Below are 17,585 nucleotides of genomic sequence, written 5' to 3'. Positions count from 1 at the left end.
TTCTCATCAAACTTCAACCAACAGAAAAGAGCTCTCTGGAGAGGGCGTCAAGTGTCAGGTGTCACTACGTCACGCAGGTGAGGGTGAAAGGTGTGGTGAAAGGTGCATTCACTGGCTCGTTTGAATTGGAAGCACAAAGCCGTCGAGCTGGAATATCTGCTTGCATCACACCCGCCTGTAGAAACACTGGACGCTGGAAGGACGACGACTATCAGCCTGGGAGAGTCCGTGTATTTACCTATCTGCGCAGTTTACACACACAAAGCTGCTAAAAATGAGCAAAATCTCGCAACTTTTCAAGGGGAGCGCCAGCTCGAATTCATCGAGCTCTTCGAGGTCCAGACACCACCGGTCACGGGGGGGACCTTCAGCCCAGGAGGCCATCCACAAACTCCGGGAAACAGAGGAAATGCTGACGAAGAAACAAGCCTACCTGGAGAACAGGATAGAGCAGGAGCTTATGATAGCCAAGAAGAATGGCACAAAAAACAAGCGGGGTATGTCTTTAGTCTGCAAACATCTGTGCACCTGTTTATTATGTGCTCCATGGTTTCAGATTAAGTTTTGTAAACAAGGGACACATCACAGTGAACAAGTATTAAAGGAGGCTGAAGATGTTTTAAAAAGGCCGAGGAAGTAGTATAGTGTACAGCTATAGGCTTGCAATGATTGTTTTAAAGGAGAGACGATGTTATCCAATTTTGATTGTAGCAGCAACATAAAGTCAGTTGACAAAAGGAATCGTTGTTAACTTTCTCAGCCTGTGTAAAGAACCTACAGTGTTCAGTGTGTTTTTGTTGTAGGACGGGACTGAGTTACTACAGTTTTCTTGTGTGAAACCTTGAGGTGCTGCATTGCTTGTTGAACCACCTCAGACTAAAAATAAACATCGCCATGCAAAAGGGAGGCACCTTGTGTCCTTTTGTTTGCGAAGGGCCAGCACTTCTTGGCCAAATAGCGACACCAGAGGAAACGTGTGAAATGAAGGAAGGGAAGAGTCACTCACATCTACAATTTTTCTGTAGCCGCCCTGCAGGCCTTGAAGAGGAAGAAGCGCTTGGAGCAGCAGCTCACGCAGATCGATGGCACGCTCTCCACCATCGAGTTTCAGAGGGAAGCTTTGGAGAATTCACACACCAACACGGAGGTCCTGAAGAACATGGGCTTTGCCGCCAAGGCCATGAAGAAGGTCCACGAGAACATGTAAGGAGCTGTTGTGTGAGCAAGAAAAGATGACTGCAATCTTACAACTATCGATATCTTTCCCCTAAAAGTTCTGACAGGATTGTGTATTTGTACGTTGAGTGATTTGACTTTAGCTAGACAACAGTTTCTTTACAAGACATTTTGTAGTACAGTTTTCAATGGGGAAAACTGCAAAGGAGTTTCACAATCAAAGTGTTCAGGAATATTTATTTTTATTCATAAAGCTATAAGGAAAATAATATAATCAGGACAAACTTGAGGTTTTTTTGTCTTAGAGCGTACACCTTGGGGTTTTTTGACTGGACACACATCATTTAAAAAACCTAAGATCCGATAAGATGTTCCTTTATTGATCCCCTGTGGGGGAAAATCAATTTGGTACAGCAGTATGGGGTAATGTAGTGCAAAGAAAACAAAAATACAATAAATAAAGACCAGTAATCATCAAATACAATAAAAGTAGAATCAGGGATCCTCAGGATCAAATACATGGCATATATAAACATTATGTCCAATCAAAAAAAAAAAAGGATATCAGTGGAGTATTTAAACAAAATGATGGGGAAGGGGAACATTATTAATAATCATCAGCTGCAGTCCTAACCTTGATAAATGTTCTTCTCTAATGTTATAATTTGATATAATTTATTGTTTTATAGCATCCAAGAGTTAGAAAAATGCAATTTAGGGTTGTTTTTTGTAGAAAGTTTAAACTTGAGATAACAGTGATGTTTAATATATAAACTATTTTATCTCCTTACCTTCATTTTCAGGGACGTTGATAAGATAGATGATCTGATGCAGGACATCACAGAGCAACAGGACGTGGCCCAAGAGATTAGCGAAGCGATCTCCAGACCTTTCGGCGAGACATTTGATGAGGTTGCTACCTGTCCTGGCATTCACACTCGCTCACAGTTTTTAACTGTACTTTCTGTGTGTCACCTGCTAATCTATTTTCAGCTCTACTGTGAAAACAAAGAGAGGCAAAAATGCACCTGATCCAGCTCTAAATCCCGTGTACTTTATATGCTTTCTTAGGATGAACTGCTGGCAGAGCTCGCAGAGCTGGAACAGGAGGAGCTTGAGAACAACATGAAGAGTATGGGCGGACTACCCAGCGTGCCCAGCGCCAAACTGCCTTCAGCACGGCCCCAGCAGCGCGCAAGTAAGTGCAACATTATAGAGATCTTTGGATTTAGGACTGTTGGACAAAACAAGCTATTTGAATGTGTCAGCTTGGGTTTGGGGGATTTGTGCATGACATGTTACAGACCTAATTAATAATTCATACTGAAAATAATCATAGTTAGTGTATTAACTCTTGATAAGACACTTGACTGCAATCTATCCTAATACTGAAATCTATAAATTTAATTACCATCAAATTACCAGTGAGTGCGCAAGTAGGTTCAACACTAATAGAGGGCAAATTACTACGGTTACTTTATGTATCTCAAAATCGATGAGACACTTTCACAATATGAATTTTAGAATTGAACTGCCATTGCATAGCAAAAAACATCAATGTGAAGACATCCTTACTGGCTTTTTTGAATAACTTATCATGGCCATGTAAAATTTTCAAACATTTTCAGTTTTTATATGATCTTTGGAGGTAATTTTTTAGTTGATAGTGACAGTGCGGAAGTGAAAGGAGGTGAGGGGAGAGAGAGAGCGAGACAGATGGAGATGCAGAGCGGAGATGTTGCCGTTTATGGTTGGCACCTGTGTCACCAGGGTGTCACTTTAAACATATTTGAAGATTAAAAAGGAATCCATTAATGGGGGAAATAATCATTATTGCTATCAGTAGTTCAATTAATCCTTAGCTATAGCCTTAACCCTGATACATGTTCCATAATAATTTGATAGCATTCATTGTTGACTGTTTCCTTCTTTTTACAGCAACCAAGAAAAGGGTTGAAGAAGATGACGACATGCGTATGTTGGCATCGTGGGCAACCTAACCACAGCAACTAAGACAGCATCTCCCTTAGAGAAATTAACATACACATCTCATGTTTTTTTTTGTTTTAGCTTTTTAAGTTAATTTTAAAGGTTTTTAGGGAAAATGCATTATTATTATTTTTTAAATAATCGTTTTTTAACATTTGTGTGATGGTAACTTTACAGGTTATATTTATTAAGAAATAACAAAATTTAAGTGAAGGAATCAACAAACTGCATTTTAGATTTTTCTCTTATTTTCTCTTTTTCAGTTTTCCTTTCTTTACTGTTATCATTCTTACTTACTCTGTGTACATAATGCACTACTTTCTTAGGGCTAATTAAGACATAAGGAAATTACTGATGTTTTTCATACAGAGCAGAATGCTAAACTGTATTTCATACAGCTGTAAATAAAGTCTGATTTTGAATTAATGTTGTAAATATATTGCTCTATCAATGTTCAACAATAAAACAGTCCCCTACATTGTCTAATAGTATTGTCATAACTTATGATATTGCTGGAGAATATCTACCTCAGAATAGACTGGCCCTTGGACTAATTCCACCCCTTGCAGCAGCAATAACCCTATAATTTATTTATAAATTATATTTTCAGTGGTACAATACAGACTTGACACCACACTGATTTTGTGCAATAATTCAACTGTGAAATACTCTGGCATTGTTTTACATTGTATGATGCATATATTTTACACACTTTCATTTTTAACGCGTGTTTAAAAGACATTTCAGTTTACTAATAATTATAATAATCCTATATATTTACATTCATGTCACTTTTCTTTAGTTATCGCGCATCCGCTTTTGTCATGCTTTTATTTTGAAAGATGAGGCTGGAACAAACGTCATTATATGTTGTCTTTTTCCCCCACCTTCCGCAAACTCTGCCTTTGATTGGCTAATACTCGTTGCCTCAATGTGCTGGTTGGTTGAACTTAGGGTTAGGTTCAGTGTTAGCCAATCAGAGACAGAGTAGGGGCGGGACTTGACGCAAAGCTGGTGGGAGATGTCGAAAGCTGTAGTTTCGAGTTGTGTCATCAGGTAGGAGGAAGTCCTTCTTGTCCGGCTCCTAGCCTCCCGAAGACGATTTATAGCTGAATAAAACCACTATTCGGAGTAAAACCAAGTATGGATGCGAGTAAACCACTTCAGGCAGCTGGTGAGCCAGTAACTTTAATATCTTTTTTTATAGCTGTAATGTTTAAAAGTTGTGAAACAAATATGGGATTTTCCGTGGCTGTTAAAGTAACGTTAGCGCGGAACATTGTTAACGTTACCCCCAAACCGGAATGTGACACGTTTCACACGTAATATGGTACAACAGACACTGTTAAGACATATTTCACCTACTTTTGTTTTATTCTTACACTATTGTACACTAAGTTAAGTCTCATAACTTGAGCAGTGTGTTGGCAGGCTAAGTTCTTAGAAATTACTTCATTAGGTCTTCCTGCTAACTTGATGGACAATCGTTTTTATTTGGAAAGGTTGGGTTACGTTATAATGAAATGCAGAGAACCAATATTAATAAACCAATTAGGTGTTCAGAAGAGTTTATATGGTAGCCGAAAAGGTGTAAACTGTAATATACATTAATGCTGAGGTAGGCAATTAATTCCCGAAGCATTCTTTGTTGAAAATATCTTTACATCCCGACATCAAACAATAAATGCTCTGACACAAAAATAACAACAATCCTGTATCTGTGGAAGATCTACCTGTCTACCTGTGCACTCACTGAGCAGGAAAATGTGTTTTAGGGGAGTGGCTTTGGACGGAGGGAGGGAGTGGGAATTTTTTTTTCGTTAGAATACTTTCAAAATCTCTCTTTGCACAATGTAGTGTGACATACATCCTTTCCTGTCAATTATTAGTCAAATAAACAATTTGTTGATCTACAGAAAATTCACGCTTACAATTTTTGACTATTAATAAATATTGTATGTACTTTCCTTTGCTAAAATAATAAAAAGGACAGGTTTCAACTTCTTAAATGTGAATATTCACTAGTTTTTGCAGCCGTCTCTGATAGTAAAGTGAGTATCTTTGGATTTAGGACTGTTGATTGGACAAAACAAGCTAATTTAACCTTGTGGTTTGGGAAATTTATGCATGACATGTTACAGACCTCATGATTAATTGATAATTGAAATAATCATAGTTAGTGTATTAACTCTTTATAACATAGTTTGACAGCGTGACTGAAATATATAAATTTACTTACCACAGCCGGAGATGCATCTGGATCAGAAGAGGAGGCCAAAAAGGCAGCAGCAGCTGCAGCCAAGGTGGCTAACCGCCTGCCTGAAGTTCGTCTGGTGATGCTGGGCTGGAGGTGGCCGGGGAAAAGCTTGACTGGAAACACCATCATAGGCCGAGAGGAGTTTCGCTTGGAGCGAGCAGCCGAGTTCTGTGTGAAGAGACAGGCGGAGGTGCTGGAGCGGCAGGTGACTGTCGTGGACACTCCAGGCTGGTTCTCTGCCCAGGATACACCACCCTCCTATAAAGACGAGATTGTGAGGGGAGCATCTCTTTGCCCTCCAGGTCCACATGCCTTCCTGCTTGTCATCCCCGTGGGCATGTTCACGGAGGTGGACCGTGCTCGCATTGAGGAGCACGTGAGCCTCTTCGGTGAGCGCGTGTGGAAGCATACGATTGTGGTTTTCAGCTGGGCCGAGGTGTTGAGGACCATTTCAATCGAGAGGTACATTCGCAGGGAGGGCAAGGACTTGAAGTGGGTGCTGGAAAAGTGTAAGCGAAGGTATTTTGTCATTAATAACTGCATATTCGGGGAGCATCCCCAGGTGGGACACTTGCTGGAGAGAGTGGAGAAGATGGTGGCAGAGGAGGGTGGCTACTACAGTCTGGAGGAGGTGGAGAAAGAGAAGAAACCTCTGGATGAGAACCAGAATCCAGCCAGGGAGGTGCGGGAGCTGGGGGCACGGCCCAAACAGAACTCGGGGCTGGCTTTGTCCAAAACCATGGAGGTGGAGCCGCTTTCCAGTGAGTGATGTGCTTATCTCTGCTCTCAAGAAAGTGAAGTCGCAGAATGTTTGTGTGTCTTGAAGGACCTTTCTGTTTATTAAAGATTAGAATTAAAGACCAAATTAAATTAATTTAAAGCTTGGATCAACATCCATAATCAATATTTTTATGTTAACAATGGATCACATGATTACTTGTATGTAAGGAGCTGCTAATAGTGATGAACATACCTGACTCTGCTCTACCAAATGCAAGTTAGTGGCTAGCTTTTGAACGTAGTAGATGAACAGCCAGATATAAACTGTGAACTTTTAAGTTGATATGATGAATGTGTCAGCAAACACTTGCTTATATACACACGGAGACAAAGTCCAATATTCACGCTCTTTTAGCTGTTCACCAGCCAATCGCTAACTGTGTCTGTCTGCTGTTTGTTGCCCAGCAGGTAGTGTACAGTGGGTTTAAGAGCTTTTGATAAAAATGATTGAACTAAAACAGTGAAGATTCAGCCCGTTAAACCAAATCAATGAGCTGAAAGCACTAAAACGCTCTGCAGAGCTGAGGGGAATTGCAGAGACCAGTGATAATGAGCACCCCTTTCATATCCCACGTAGTCATTTAATTTCTTTGTTATCAATATATTGATAATAGCAGCTTTATGTCCTGGAGCCTTTCAAAGCAGGTATGTGTGAAACTTAGATTGCAGCAGCGATTAAGCAACATGTTTCTCAACACACTTGTCTGCTCTGATTTGAGTAGAGCTGCACGATTTGGAGAAAAAGTCTTATTGCGATTATTGTGGACAATATTGCGATTTGCGAATGCAATTTGTGACATTTTGAAATGTGTATTTCTCAACTTGAACAAAGTTAAACGATAAACAGTATTTATAACAATAACTAGTAAAACAAAAGTAAAAGAGAACAAGGGGAGCGTGTTGCTCTATGGAGGAGGCGGCTAAATCTACATCTGTCCACTGCAGAGACTCTATCCACAACCTGGAGGAGGAACTAGTATACATGAGTGCATCAGTTTAATATTATAACATAAGTACACATAATGTTTATTTATGTTATAATATTAAAAAATAATAATAAAGAGTATAATGTTCAGTTAAAAGTATGCTGTTAGTAGCCTGTAACAATAATATATTATATTCATCATAATTTCATCTAATAGTTTACTGTTTAACCACTAAATCCAATTACAGCTGTTTAATTTCTGTAGGTTGTTTTTATTTATTTAATCCTTGTGCAAGAAAATTATATTGGTCTCTACTTTGTTAATTCTACGTACTAACTTGTCAATAATCATATTGTATAACATTTTAAAGTTTGCTGTAGCACGTTAAACTTTTTTTTAATGTCCCGCCCCATCCAGGCTGTGATTGGTCGGTTGATGAAAAGTGACTGACAAGCACGTCAGCTCTGTGAAAAGTTGAACGTGTTGAATAACAAAAGGCACCAATAAAGAGAACGTTTAATGGTCAGCTAGCTAAACACAAACCTTCCTTCTCTTCTCCCTGTTTTCTTCTATCTTACCGCTTCAACTGCTGACAACGTCTCTCTGTGCGATTGCGATTAGAATAATCGTGCAGCCCTAGATTTGACACTTTCCTCCTCTGTCCTCATAACAACCCATGACAGACAAACATAGACACTAAACAAGCCATTGTTCCTCTTTAACACCACTATGATAATATAGTAATACCACAGTAGTTTAGCTAAGTGCGTGTGAATTAAGTTCGCCTTTATGTGAAATGGAGCCCTCTTAATAATGCACTGTGTGTTTGATTCTAGATTAACAAGACTCTCATGGCTGATGGACCCACTAAACCACGACGAACTGAGCCTCCGCCTTAATGTACCGATGGCAACGGTGCTTATTTGACAAGAAAGAAAAAGGGGTTTAATGCCAGAAATGTTGCTGAACACAAAGCAGTTATGGCTTATTTTATTTATTTTTTAATCAGACATTACTGTGTGTTTTAGTTTTGTGCATTCTTTATGATTCTCAACTTTTTTCGCGCTGTCCAAAGATTTATATCCCCAGTTTAACACATGATGATGTTTTGAATATTTGTTCATAGGTTTGTTATAGTGTCTTGAAGGCTGTATGATGGGAAGGATTGGATTTAATTTAATCTAAAAACAAGGAAGCACATGCCGTTTCACAGGTAACAGGCCAGCATTTAGAAACCCAACCCGTGCCCTACTTAGTCATGGCGGATAGCAATGGCACAACTGCACTACTAAATTGTTACTATGATATTATATCTATCTCTTGAGGGAATTGATTCCCATTTTTTGTGACCAAACTATAAATGCTTTTCTTATGCTACAATGTTTATTACACTCTCAGCATATGGTTTAAAGCACTTGAGCGGTTATTGATTTTTGTCTGTTGCCTTAAAGGAGTGATTTCATTTCCCTTAAATGGACCTTTCAGATGTTTATCACTTTGTGGCAGAGGGATATATTTGAGGCAAGGATGCTGCTATAACTGTTTTGATAATTGATATATCATTTTCAAAAAAGACAAATATTCACCAGTTTAAGCCCTGAGTTTTAAAAGTTTGCTGATTTTCCTTGTTGATACTCTGTAAACGAAACATACTTTGGTTTTGTAGAACAACAGTACAATGCGCCAACAAAGGCAGTGAAGAAGACGACTAGCAAGCAAACATGGATGTAAACAATGCAGGATATAAAATATTTTAATATTATGTCTTATTTTTTGTTCTTTGCATATGTTTGATGAGGAAGCATTCAGCACATTTTAGAGTACCTTAAAGCTTCTTGTTTTTCAAAAGTACTGAATATCAACATAACTTCAGTTTGTTTACAATTAAACTCCACAGGGCACCGTGAGTTTTTGTTTGTAGAAAAACAAGAATGTTGATGAAAACTGGTGAAATCTTTGGCTTCCAGCAGGCATGTATTTGAGTCTTACGGACCACCAGATTAATCAAGTAAAAGGTGTCACAGGCCCAGTTTAAGGAATTATACAGTGGTTAGATAATGTAGTTAACCATGTTTGTGTGACCCCGGTTGAATATCTCCAGTCCTACCTCTTGTTTTTATGGTGCCGTAAAATAGGACTGGTCAAGCTGCACAAAGCATAAACAGTTGTGAATCCATGCCACTGTTAGCTAAGCCATGCAGATCAGTTCACATGTCATTTTCCTCAGTTTTTCTTGGGACTAGTTTAGTTTTAGTTAACCTGGTGAAATGTGGGTGTGAATCGGGTACTAATAACATCGTTAGGGTGGCTGTGAGGACCCTGGTTGAAAATTATGTCACAGATTAGTTCTTACTCTTGGCCCACTGGACCAAGATTTGATCTGAACGCAATCACCAAGACGGTCGGATATAGAAAACCCAGCGAGGCCCTGATAGCCGAGATTTCCGACAGCTGACCTAAAGTCTTTTATCGTAGGAATGCTGTATACTTATACATCCACTATGACTGTTTGACCCCGTGTGGACAAATACAGGCATGTTTGTTGACATTTTATACAGAAATATGAGACAGGAAACAGGCCTGCTGCAGAGCTGTTATACACTGGTCCCTAAAGGACTCAATATTACTGACATGTAATGAAAAAAAAGACTTATACTTTTAATAAACACAAGTACCAACACTTCTGAGGATGTGGGTCATAATGTATTTGGTAACTCTGTTGAGTTTTCAGATCAACATGGAACAACTAATTATTTAGTATATAAAAGGGGAAGAGTCACAAAAATAAGGTCAGGGCGTGTGGGATATACAAATACTGCTACTAGGCATAAAACATAATATAACCCGCCTTTGTAGCAGTGGTTGTAATGGCGATTTAGTTACGTTCCAAGTCCAGCACGTGAATCAAGTTACTCTTAAGAAATTAATGAGTGAAGAACTTGTCTCTGGGCTGTTCCCTTTGTAGATGTGGAGCATGTCTTACTGGCCAACACTAATTACAGATTTCTTTGTAAAAGATGGAATTGCTTTATTTTAAGAGCTGCACTGTGTTGTCTTTCTGTTAGGTCCAAATAAATGTACATTTTGATTAAACTCTGGGCTCTGTTCCTTGAATATTTAAAGACTTTTTCACTGAAAAGTGCCTCTTTCATTTATGAAACGATGTCTTTGATGTGTGATTTTAAAATGCCTTGGGCAGTAACTGCAAGTTGTAATGTTTACTGGGGCTTTCTTTTTGATTAATCTATTTATTTTGTCTGAAATGTAAAAAAAAAACAACCCAAAAACACAAAAGTGAAAAAGTGAAAATCATTATTTCTCAGAGCCTGTGGTGATGTCTTGATTGTTTCCTCCAACCAACAGTCCAAAACCCAAAGATTACATTTTATCATGACACATAAAAGCCTTAAAACCTTCAGATTTGCGAAGATGGATCCAGAGGAGCATTGTTGCTTGAAAAATAACTGAAACAATTAATCAACTTTTAAAATAGTTGCACACTTATGGATTACTCGACTCGACTTGATCACTCAGCCCTAAAGCTTATAAACTAATCTAGCACAGTAAATATCCTGAATATGACAAGACTGTCATAATGTGTTAGATGTGATTTTGTAATGTGCTAATTAAAAAATAAGAAATAAATTACTGAAACATAATGATTTAACCTTAGAGTGTAGCCATCACACCTGTTTTTGCTGTATTCTGTAGTTGGACCAGCAGATGGCAGTAAAACATCAGGTCATAGGGATGATGGGACATGCTTATAAGAACAGCAGCATGATTCACAGGACTGGTATGACCTTGCAATAAATTTATTAACTTGATGTGGGGAATGTCAACACCCACTTATTGTTGATGAAAATGAGCAGAGCCTGTCTTTATGTATCAAACTTCATTACTTCCCAACTCCATCTTTGAGTTACAGCTCTAGTGCCAAACACCACAGGGGTTTAATTCTCTTTTATTTCCTACTCGCTGCTGTACCAAGCTTACGTTTAAAAAGTCAGTTGCTACCAGTTACCCTTTGCTGTCTTGCATGCTCAGCTTTCTCTCTGTAGAGCTCTTATCTCTTCAATCTGCAGGGAAGCAGCTCCACTATCTACCTGACCCAAGGATTTCACATAAACCAGACAGCATTTTTCAGGCTCTCTTTCAGGACAGATATAGATGATGTAAGGAAGAAAATATACAGAGAAATGGGCTGCATGAAGCTGTGGGATGATTTTGTAATCAAGTGATTGACTTGGCAAAATGAGCGTGGACATAAAGTGTTCAGCTCTCTCTCAGTCTAACTCTGGCTTTCATCCAAATTAATGTCCCAAGTTCTTATTTAAATAATTTGGCATGTATTTTTAGGGTGGCATTTAAACCAGAATAATGGATACGGGTTTCAGTTTTCCAGCTGCTTCATCAAACAGTGGGAGTAGCTTTATATATAATGTTCTCCTTCTAGAAATAAAGCCTAAATGAAAAACAAGCAGTTACACACATCAACAAGAGTGCGACAGAAATATTCAAAAGACATCTTTTATATTTAACAACATTGTTTATTATTTCAAATGTAATCAAAACAACAGCAGTTACAGAAATTACAGACAGCTATGATACCATGTGATTCTGTGTTTCACTGTGTGCTATGGAGTGCCGTCATGATGCGAAAAAACAAGGTCACAGTTCTTGTTTCTGTATATTGAGCTCTGGCAATCTGTGTGACTTAGCATCTTTCAGTCCGACTCACAAGTCAGAGATAAAAAGAACATCACATAGCAGTAAAACCTATCTCAACAACACCACTATGCTGCTTTTTCGTCATCTAAAGAGAACACCGTTAAGAAAGTGGGAGTGAAATTGATTAGTCGAGTTGCTTGACAACCTCCTGTTTCTATGATCAAAATGTTTTGGCTTTTGTAGACATGTTTTAACGCAAACAAGTCTATCAGCCACTTTCTCTGACTGCATTTTGACAGTGGTTATGAAAACACTTGCAGCTTCAGGTGGCAGTGTACAACAAGCAGATGTTCAAGAGCATTTCCCCACAGGGATCAATCTAACAGTATTAACAAAATATCTATATGCATGAAAAAGCTATTAGCCTGTGAAACTTCACGCTCTGTTCTCTCTCCTGTAGGCGTTTTAGACACTGTTGGGAAAAGAGAGTTATGAGGAGTCGTAAAAGCAGGGGTTTGTACTCTCTGGTCGACACCAATGAGACCACATCAGAGCTCAGTGTAGTTGTAAAGACACGTCTGTGTGAAGGTTTAAAACAGCCAGCCAGTCCTTAATTTGGTATTTGTGCATGACTCTTTGGGCGTGTGGGTGTTAATGAGAGTGTATTTAGGGGTTGAAATGGTTACTTGGCATTTAGTCGGGAAGATGTCCACTGTTAGCTAAGCCATGCCCCCTTAGTTACACATGCAGTTTACAATAATAATGGTTAGAACTTACCATGAAACTTCTTTGTAATTTTTTTAGACAAAGTTTTTAGACAGTGGTAGACAAAATCAGGCTTCTCATTTGTAGCAGCACTTCATCAGTTGTAGCCAGCGAGCTAATTAAGCTAATATTAGATCCATGTGATGGTTGAAAACGCCGTTTCTGGCTGACTTGTTTTAAAACATTAATCTTGTAAAAGAGGTCTTAAATAAGCACATAGCGTCTACATCACCTTCATGATGAATACTAAAAGATCAATTTAAAGGTTAAAGCTATCCCAGGCAGATCCAGTTAACGTAAGTTATGTTAACTGTTAAACTAATAAAGTAAAATGCCTGTTATTTTGTTCAAACATGAGCCCATTTAGCTTGCATACGTTTTTCAAACAGTATGTTTTGACTTGTTTACCGTAAAAAGAAAAAAAGGCTTTTAGGATAAGGACCAAGCGATTGGTACGTAACGGTATCTTGGTATTGTTTCTCGGTTAGCCCCAGATGTATTAGCATACATTCGGGTCACAGGGGTTACCAACAGCCAGCGATGTTTGAAAAACCACAATATTTTCAGAATCCCCAAAGACTCTTTTAACCATCTAGATGAAAAAATATTCATTCCGCTGGACAGTAAAAAATATTTTTAACCCATTATCCAAGTTGTGATTCTGATTCCTATAAAGGTATTGGTGTGCTGCCATCTTTGTTTGGATATGGAAATACCGACACAACAGGTTAAAAAAAATCATTCAGAGGAACGTTAGTTGCTTTTTAACTCATTATTAAGCATACTTTAATGGCACGCATCTTGGTCTTGCAAGTACTCTTGGTTACTACTGTAAGCTAGTTAGCCGGACATGCTAATGATTGCACGTTAGGGAAGATAATGATGGAAAAGTTTAATCCATTCTTTATATTGTGGAGCTTGTATTTTTCTTTTTTGAAAGGGTAATTAAAAAGTCACCACCCTCCAAACTCTTTAAATTACAGTGCCATTTACATAGCTTCAACCTGTGGAGAAAGCCGAAGCTTCACATGCTAGCCATGCTGAGATACGGTGGCTAAGCTATGACTGGACAATCGCTGCTGGGGGGAAGGGTAATTATTCGACATTAAGTGGCTGAGGAACACACCTAAGCCCCTTCCTTTTGCTTCCGCTCCATGGGACCTTATTTCAGAAAAATATGTACGGTAGACAACAGCAAGAGACAACATTTTTGATCCCATTTGATTGGTGTCCTGAATTACACATATGATTATTGTCCATTTAGGTAATTTTGTCCGTCAAAAAAGTCGCAGCTTGTCGTAAAACAGTTAAGTAACATTTAGTTTTGTGTGAAACCATTCTCGTCTCCGTGCCTGAAAGTTAGCCAATGCAGAAGTACGGACAGCAGGAGGCAACTCCTGGTTGCAAAAAGAAGTCCGGTTCCATTAGAAATAATGGTAAAATTACCCTAATTCTCACTTAATTTATTCCCTCGGTAAACACTTTAATCATGAGTTTATGGTCTGAATTCTAGTTTCAAGTCTTCTTTAACACAGCTTGATGTTTATTTAGTAAATTATGGCCCAGTTTAGAGGAAAATAGATTATAAAGCAGCGTATGCTTTAAGGCGTGGCTACCTTGTGATTGTGAAGCCACTAACATGGTGACCTGTCAATCAGGTCAATCAGAGGTGACTTGTTTCCACTGCACTGTGTAAAGTTAACCAGCACCATTGAACAAGCTTATTAGCAGTCAGCTGTTAATTTTTTCGTAAGTACATTTTGTTGTAAACCTGTTTTTAACTAGCCAAAACTGGCATCCCAGTTGACGTGAATTACAGCTGTAGCTAGCTAACAAAGCTATCTAGCACCACCCTCTCATCCGAATATGGTCACGTCCGGTGCTGCAGGTTGCAATAAATCAACATAGCTGCGACCTAACGGCCAAACCTGAGGCTTCAAAAAGACAGTCCACAAACAAATGGGTGACGTCACGGTGACATCATGGTGACTACGTTCACTTGTTTTAAACAGTCAATGCTTGCTACTAGCTAGGTAACTTAGCTATGTTCCACCCATAAATGTATCTCACCTAATGTGTTCAATCCAACGACTCCTGGTCCTTTCGTCACGTCATCTACTCATGTACGCTCTTTGATGTTAGCATCAGTGACGTTAGCTTCAGTATCTTTAGCTTCAATCACTAAGAGAAAAGGTCACACGACTTTTGGGTTTTGTGGTGTTTATACTAACCTATTTTCACAGCTTTATACCTCAACATTTTTACGACAAAATGCGACTTTCTTGACCTGCAGAGTTATCTTTGAAGTTGACAGACATCATATGTGTATTTCAGGGCACAATTCAAACGGTCAAGTTACTAAGTCCTACTTAACAGGTATGTTCTGGATGGCGGCATGGCTGCTGAGTAATGAGGCTTTAAATACTGGAAAATGTAGCTCACTCAGATGCTGTTTAGTCTTTGGTCTCAATGTGATGACGACAAGGTGTGAATTAAAAAAAAGAGATGATTGTTCATTTTAATGTATTTTCAGCGTCAAACTGAACGGGTGTAATATTGCACGTTTTATTTTTCAGTATAATTCCAGGATACTGATATTGTCTCTAAAATGAGTCTAAAATCATCGGTGTAAAAACATGTGTCTTGAAATAATATCTAACAGTAGAAATTAGTGAATTTGTGTATTGATCAGTGACAGTAATGATTGGAACCTTATTCACATTTAAGTAAAAAAGTAGAGAAAAAAAGGCCACTCAAAAAATAAAAAAGTTTTTCTGTACTATACTGCTATACTACAAATGTTTGCCATGAGTTACCTGAATCTGCAAATGTTTTGGCCTTGGTATATACATTAATGTGTTGGCACTGATGGGCCATCATAACATAAACACAGAGTAGCCAATGGTTAATGCTGGCAACATACTGGAAAAGGAAACCACACTGTTAAGTCTAGGAAAACTTCAACCATACCAGTGCGTCTTCTTGGCTCACACAAACTGTATCCAGATACCTCAGATTCAAATCAATAAGAATTAACTGTGCAGAGCCAGCTCAAACATATGCACCCATAAAGCAGGTGGATATCCAATCACTTTTTTGTAAACTGCTCACTTCTGCATTCACACACACGTTAACACACACACACACACACACACACACACACACGAGAATCACTTACACTTTAGAAAATATATTCAGCATACACACTCACAAGCGCCTGTCTTGTAATTTTGCATTAGAACCACATGTCAAATGAGAAGAACAAAATGTGCAAACTCTAGTTGGGGACAAAATGGCACGGCAGTAATGAAAAAAACTGCAAAAATAAAAAAACCCAATAAAATTATATCAGTGATGCAATGAATCAATCAAAGAACCAGTCAAAAGAATGAAAAGGATAGAGTGTACCCATCACCCATTAAAAAAAAAACCCCGCTGACATATTCTCAGTGAACAAAAGACATCTCACACGTCATTTTCAGATAATGAAACCAACTAATTCAACACTGATTCTGTTTGTTCAGAGCTTTTTCTCTTCGAGCCGAGATGAATCGCAGTGACAGGAGTTCAGCTCACGTCATATCGCACAGCTGCAGCCTCTCTGCAGAGCCGGCAGTGGAAAAGTCAATTAAGCCTGCTATGGTATTGAAAAGCAATACAGACGGTCTATACAGAAACATGTGCCAACCCCTATGAAAACAAACATACTGAAAGAAAAAGGGAAAGAAGTAAAAACCTGATGGATATACAAAGGCCTATACAGTATAACCCCACTAACAATAAAGTGGAAATCTCTGTTCACATACTCTGTATTGTTTTTGAAAATATATATTGTATAATTCACCCCCTCCGACACACCAATTTCCAGTCTAGGCAGTCAGGCTGTACTATACCTCCATGGCAACATGATAGCAGCCGTACAAAACTTAACCAATGCTGACTGACTCGATGAGATCAATGCTGTTCCCTCCCTCTGACCCCAGTAGGTCAGTTCCTTGCCAACCGGAGCTGATCAATGGGCTTGTCTGGGATCAGCTTCCTTATATCCTTGGCTGCCCTATCCAGTCTCATCTAGCGCTTAATGGGCCGATTCCGCAGTCTTAACGAGTCACTGATCACCTCCACTGATAAGCAGATCCTGGAGGTTCCTGGGGAGAAGTGCCTGTGGAGCAGGAGGGAGGAGGGGGGCTGCGGGGGGGTGCAGGTGCCCCCTCTTCCCTCAGCACTGCTCGGACTCGATGAAGCCCTCCTTCTCCTGGCCCACTGGCTCCACCTCCGCGTAGGCTGGGTGGCCCGACCCCCGGCGAAACTTCATGGCTGGCCACCTGCTTGGGCGTCTCTGCAAGTGTGGTTTAGAAGGGGACATGTGTCAGGGCAATGTTTGGGAGAAAGGTCAGAGATCACAGTGTCTCCACGGTCAAAGGTTAGGGCTGAGATTGATCTTTGTCTGGGGCCTGAGGAGGACCAGTGTCCAAAATCACTCCCCATTTATTACATTGTGCATGTATTTACCCTCCGCCATTTAATTTGAGCAGTGGTAGACAGTAACATACCAAGTACATTTACTCAAGTACTGTACTTTGAGGTACCTGTACTTTACTTGAGTGTTTTCTTTTCATGCCGCTTTCAGCTTCTACTCCACTACATCTCAGAGGGAAATACTGAGCTTTTAACTTCACTACATTTATCTGACATTTTTAGTAGTTACTTTACAATTAAGACTTTTACGCACAAAAAATATGAAGAGTTTATAAAATATGATGTTTTGTTATAAATTAAACTACCCAACAGTTTAAAGTACAGCTGAAACGATTTGTCGGTTGACAGAAAATTAATTGGCAACATTTCTCATATAAAAACATTTCATGGTTCCAGCTTCACAAATGTAAAGATTTGCTGCTTGTCATTTAAATTATTTTAATAATTTGAATCTTAATAATGTTGAGGTTTGAGGTTGAGGCTGTTGGTTGGACAAAACAACGCAATATGACGGTGTCTCTTTGGGTTCTGGGTAAATGCGA

The 17,585-nt window shown here is 39.1% G+C and overlaps 3 protein-coding genes across 4 annotated transcripts in view; 2 read left to right on the top strand and 1 right to left on the bottom strand.

Moving 5' to 3' along the window:
• Positions 1–97: 97 nt before the first annotated feature.
• Positions 98–3,647, top strand: chmp4c (charged multivesicular body protein 4C). Its single transcript, XM_038729841.1, has 5 exons — positions 98–497; positions 1,026–1,203; positions 1,980–2,088; positions 2,248–2,374; positions 3,115–3,647. The coding sequence occupies exons 1-5, from the start codon at positions 275–277 to the stop codon at positions 3,174–3,176; spliced, it is 699 nt and encodes a 232-aa protein (XP_038585769.1). The 5' UTR covers positions 98–274; the 3' UTR covers positions 3,177–3,647.
• Positions 3,648–4,197: 550 nt separating this feature from the next.
• On the top strand, positions 4,198–10,221 carry LOC119910941 (GTPase IMAP family member 9). Of its 2 annotated transcripts, XM_038729808.1 has the most exons (3): positions 4,198–4,339; positions 5,410–6,183; positions 7,965–10,221. In XM_038729808.1, exons 1-3 carry the CDS (start codon positions 4,309–4,311, stop codon positions 7,967–7,969), a joined length of 810 nt encoding a protein of 269 aa, XP_038585736.1. In that variant the 5' UTR covers positions 4,198–4,308; the 3' UTR covers positions 7,970–10,221. The 2 variants fall into 2 exon arrangements, with proteins under 2 accessions (XP_038585736.1, XP_038585726.1); XM_038729798.1 differs by lacking the exon at positions 7,965–10,221 and having other exon boundaries at positions 5,410–6,191.
• Positions 10,222–11,657: 1,436 nt separating this feature from the next.
• Positions 11,658–17,585, bottom strand: part of plxdc2 (plexin domain containing 2) — a 106,448-nt gene continuing 100,520 nt past the window's right edge. Inside the window, exon 14 of the mRNA XM_038729785.1 lies at positions 11,658–16,903. Within this exon, the coding sequence (XP_038585713.1) occupies positions 16,784–16,903 (120 nt within the window). The 3' untranslated portion in view covers positions 11,658–16,783. The remainder of the gene's footprint in view (positions 16,904–17,585) is intronic.

This window comes from Micropterus salmoides, unplaced genomic scaffold (genome assembly GCF_014851395.1).
Source record: "Micropterus salmoides isolate LMB-PRFRI ecotype aquatic unplaced genomic scaffold, ASM1485139v1 Ms_hic_scaffold_1, whole genome shotgun sequence".
NCBI classification, from domain to species: Eukaryota; Metazoa; Chordata; class Actinopteri; order Centrarchiformes; family Centrarchidae; genus Micropterus; species Micropterus salmoides.
This window is presented reverse-complemented; position numbering and strand designations above follow the sequence as displayed.

What these genes read in the sequence shown, in the direction of transcription:
- chmp4c (XM_038729841.1), top strand. Translation starts at nt 275, where the DNA reads ATGAGCAAAATCTCGCAACTTTTCAAGGGGAGCGCCAGCTCGAATTCA. An exon ending in TCGGCGAGACATTTGATGAG is followed by an intron (nt 2,089 to 2,247) that starts GTTGCTACCTGT and finishes ATGCTTTCTTAG; the next exon opens with GATGAACTGCTGGCAGAGCT. An exon ending in ACGGCCCCAGCAGCGCGCAA is followed by an intron (nt 2,375 to 3,114) that starts GTAAGTGCAACA and finishes TTCTTTTTACAG; the next exon opens with CAACCAAGAAAAGGGTTGAA.
- LOC119910941 (XM_038729798.1), top strand. Translation starts at nt 4,309, where the DNA reads ATGGATGCGAGTAAACCACTTCAGGCAGCTG. An exon ending in TAAACCACTTCAGGCAGCTG is followed by an intron (nt 4,340 to 5,409) that starts GTGAGCCAGTAA and finishes TACTTACCACAG; the next exon opens with CCGGAGATGCATCTGGATCA.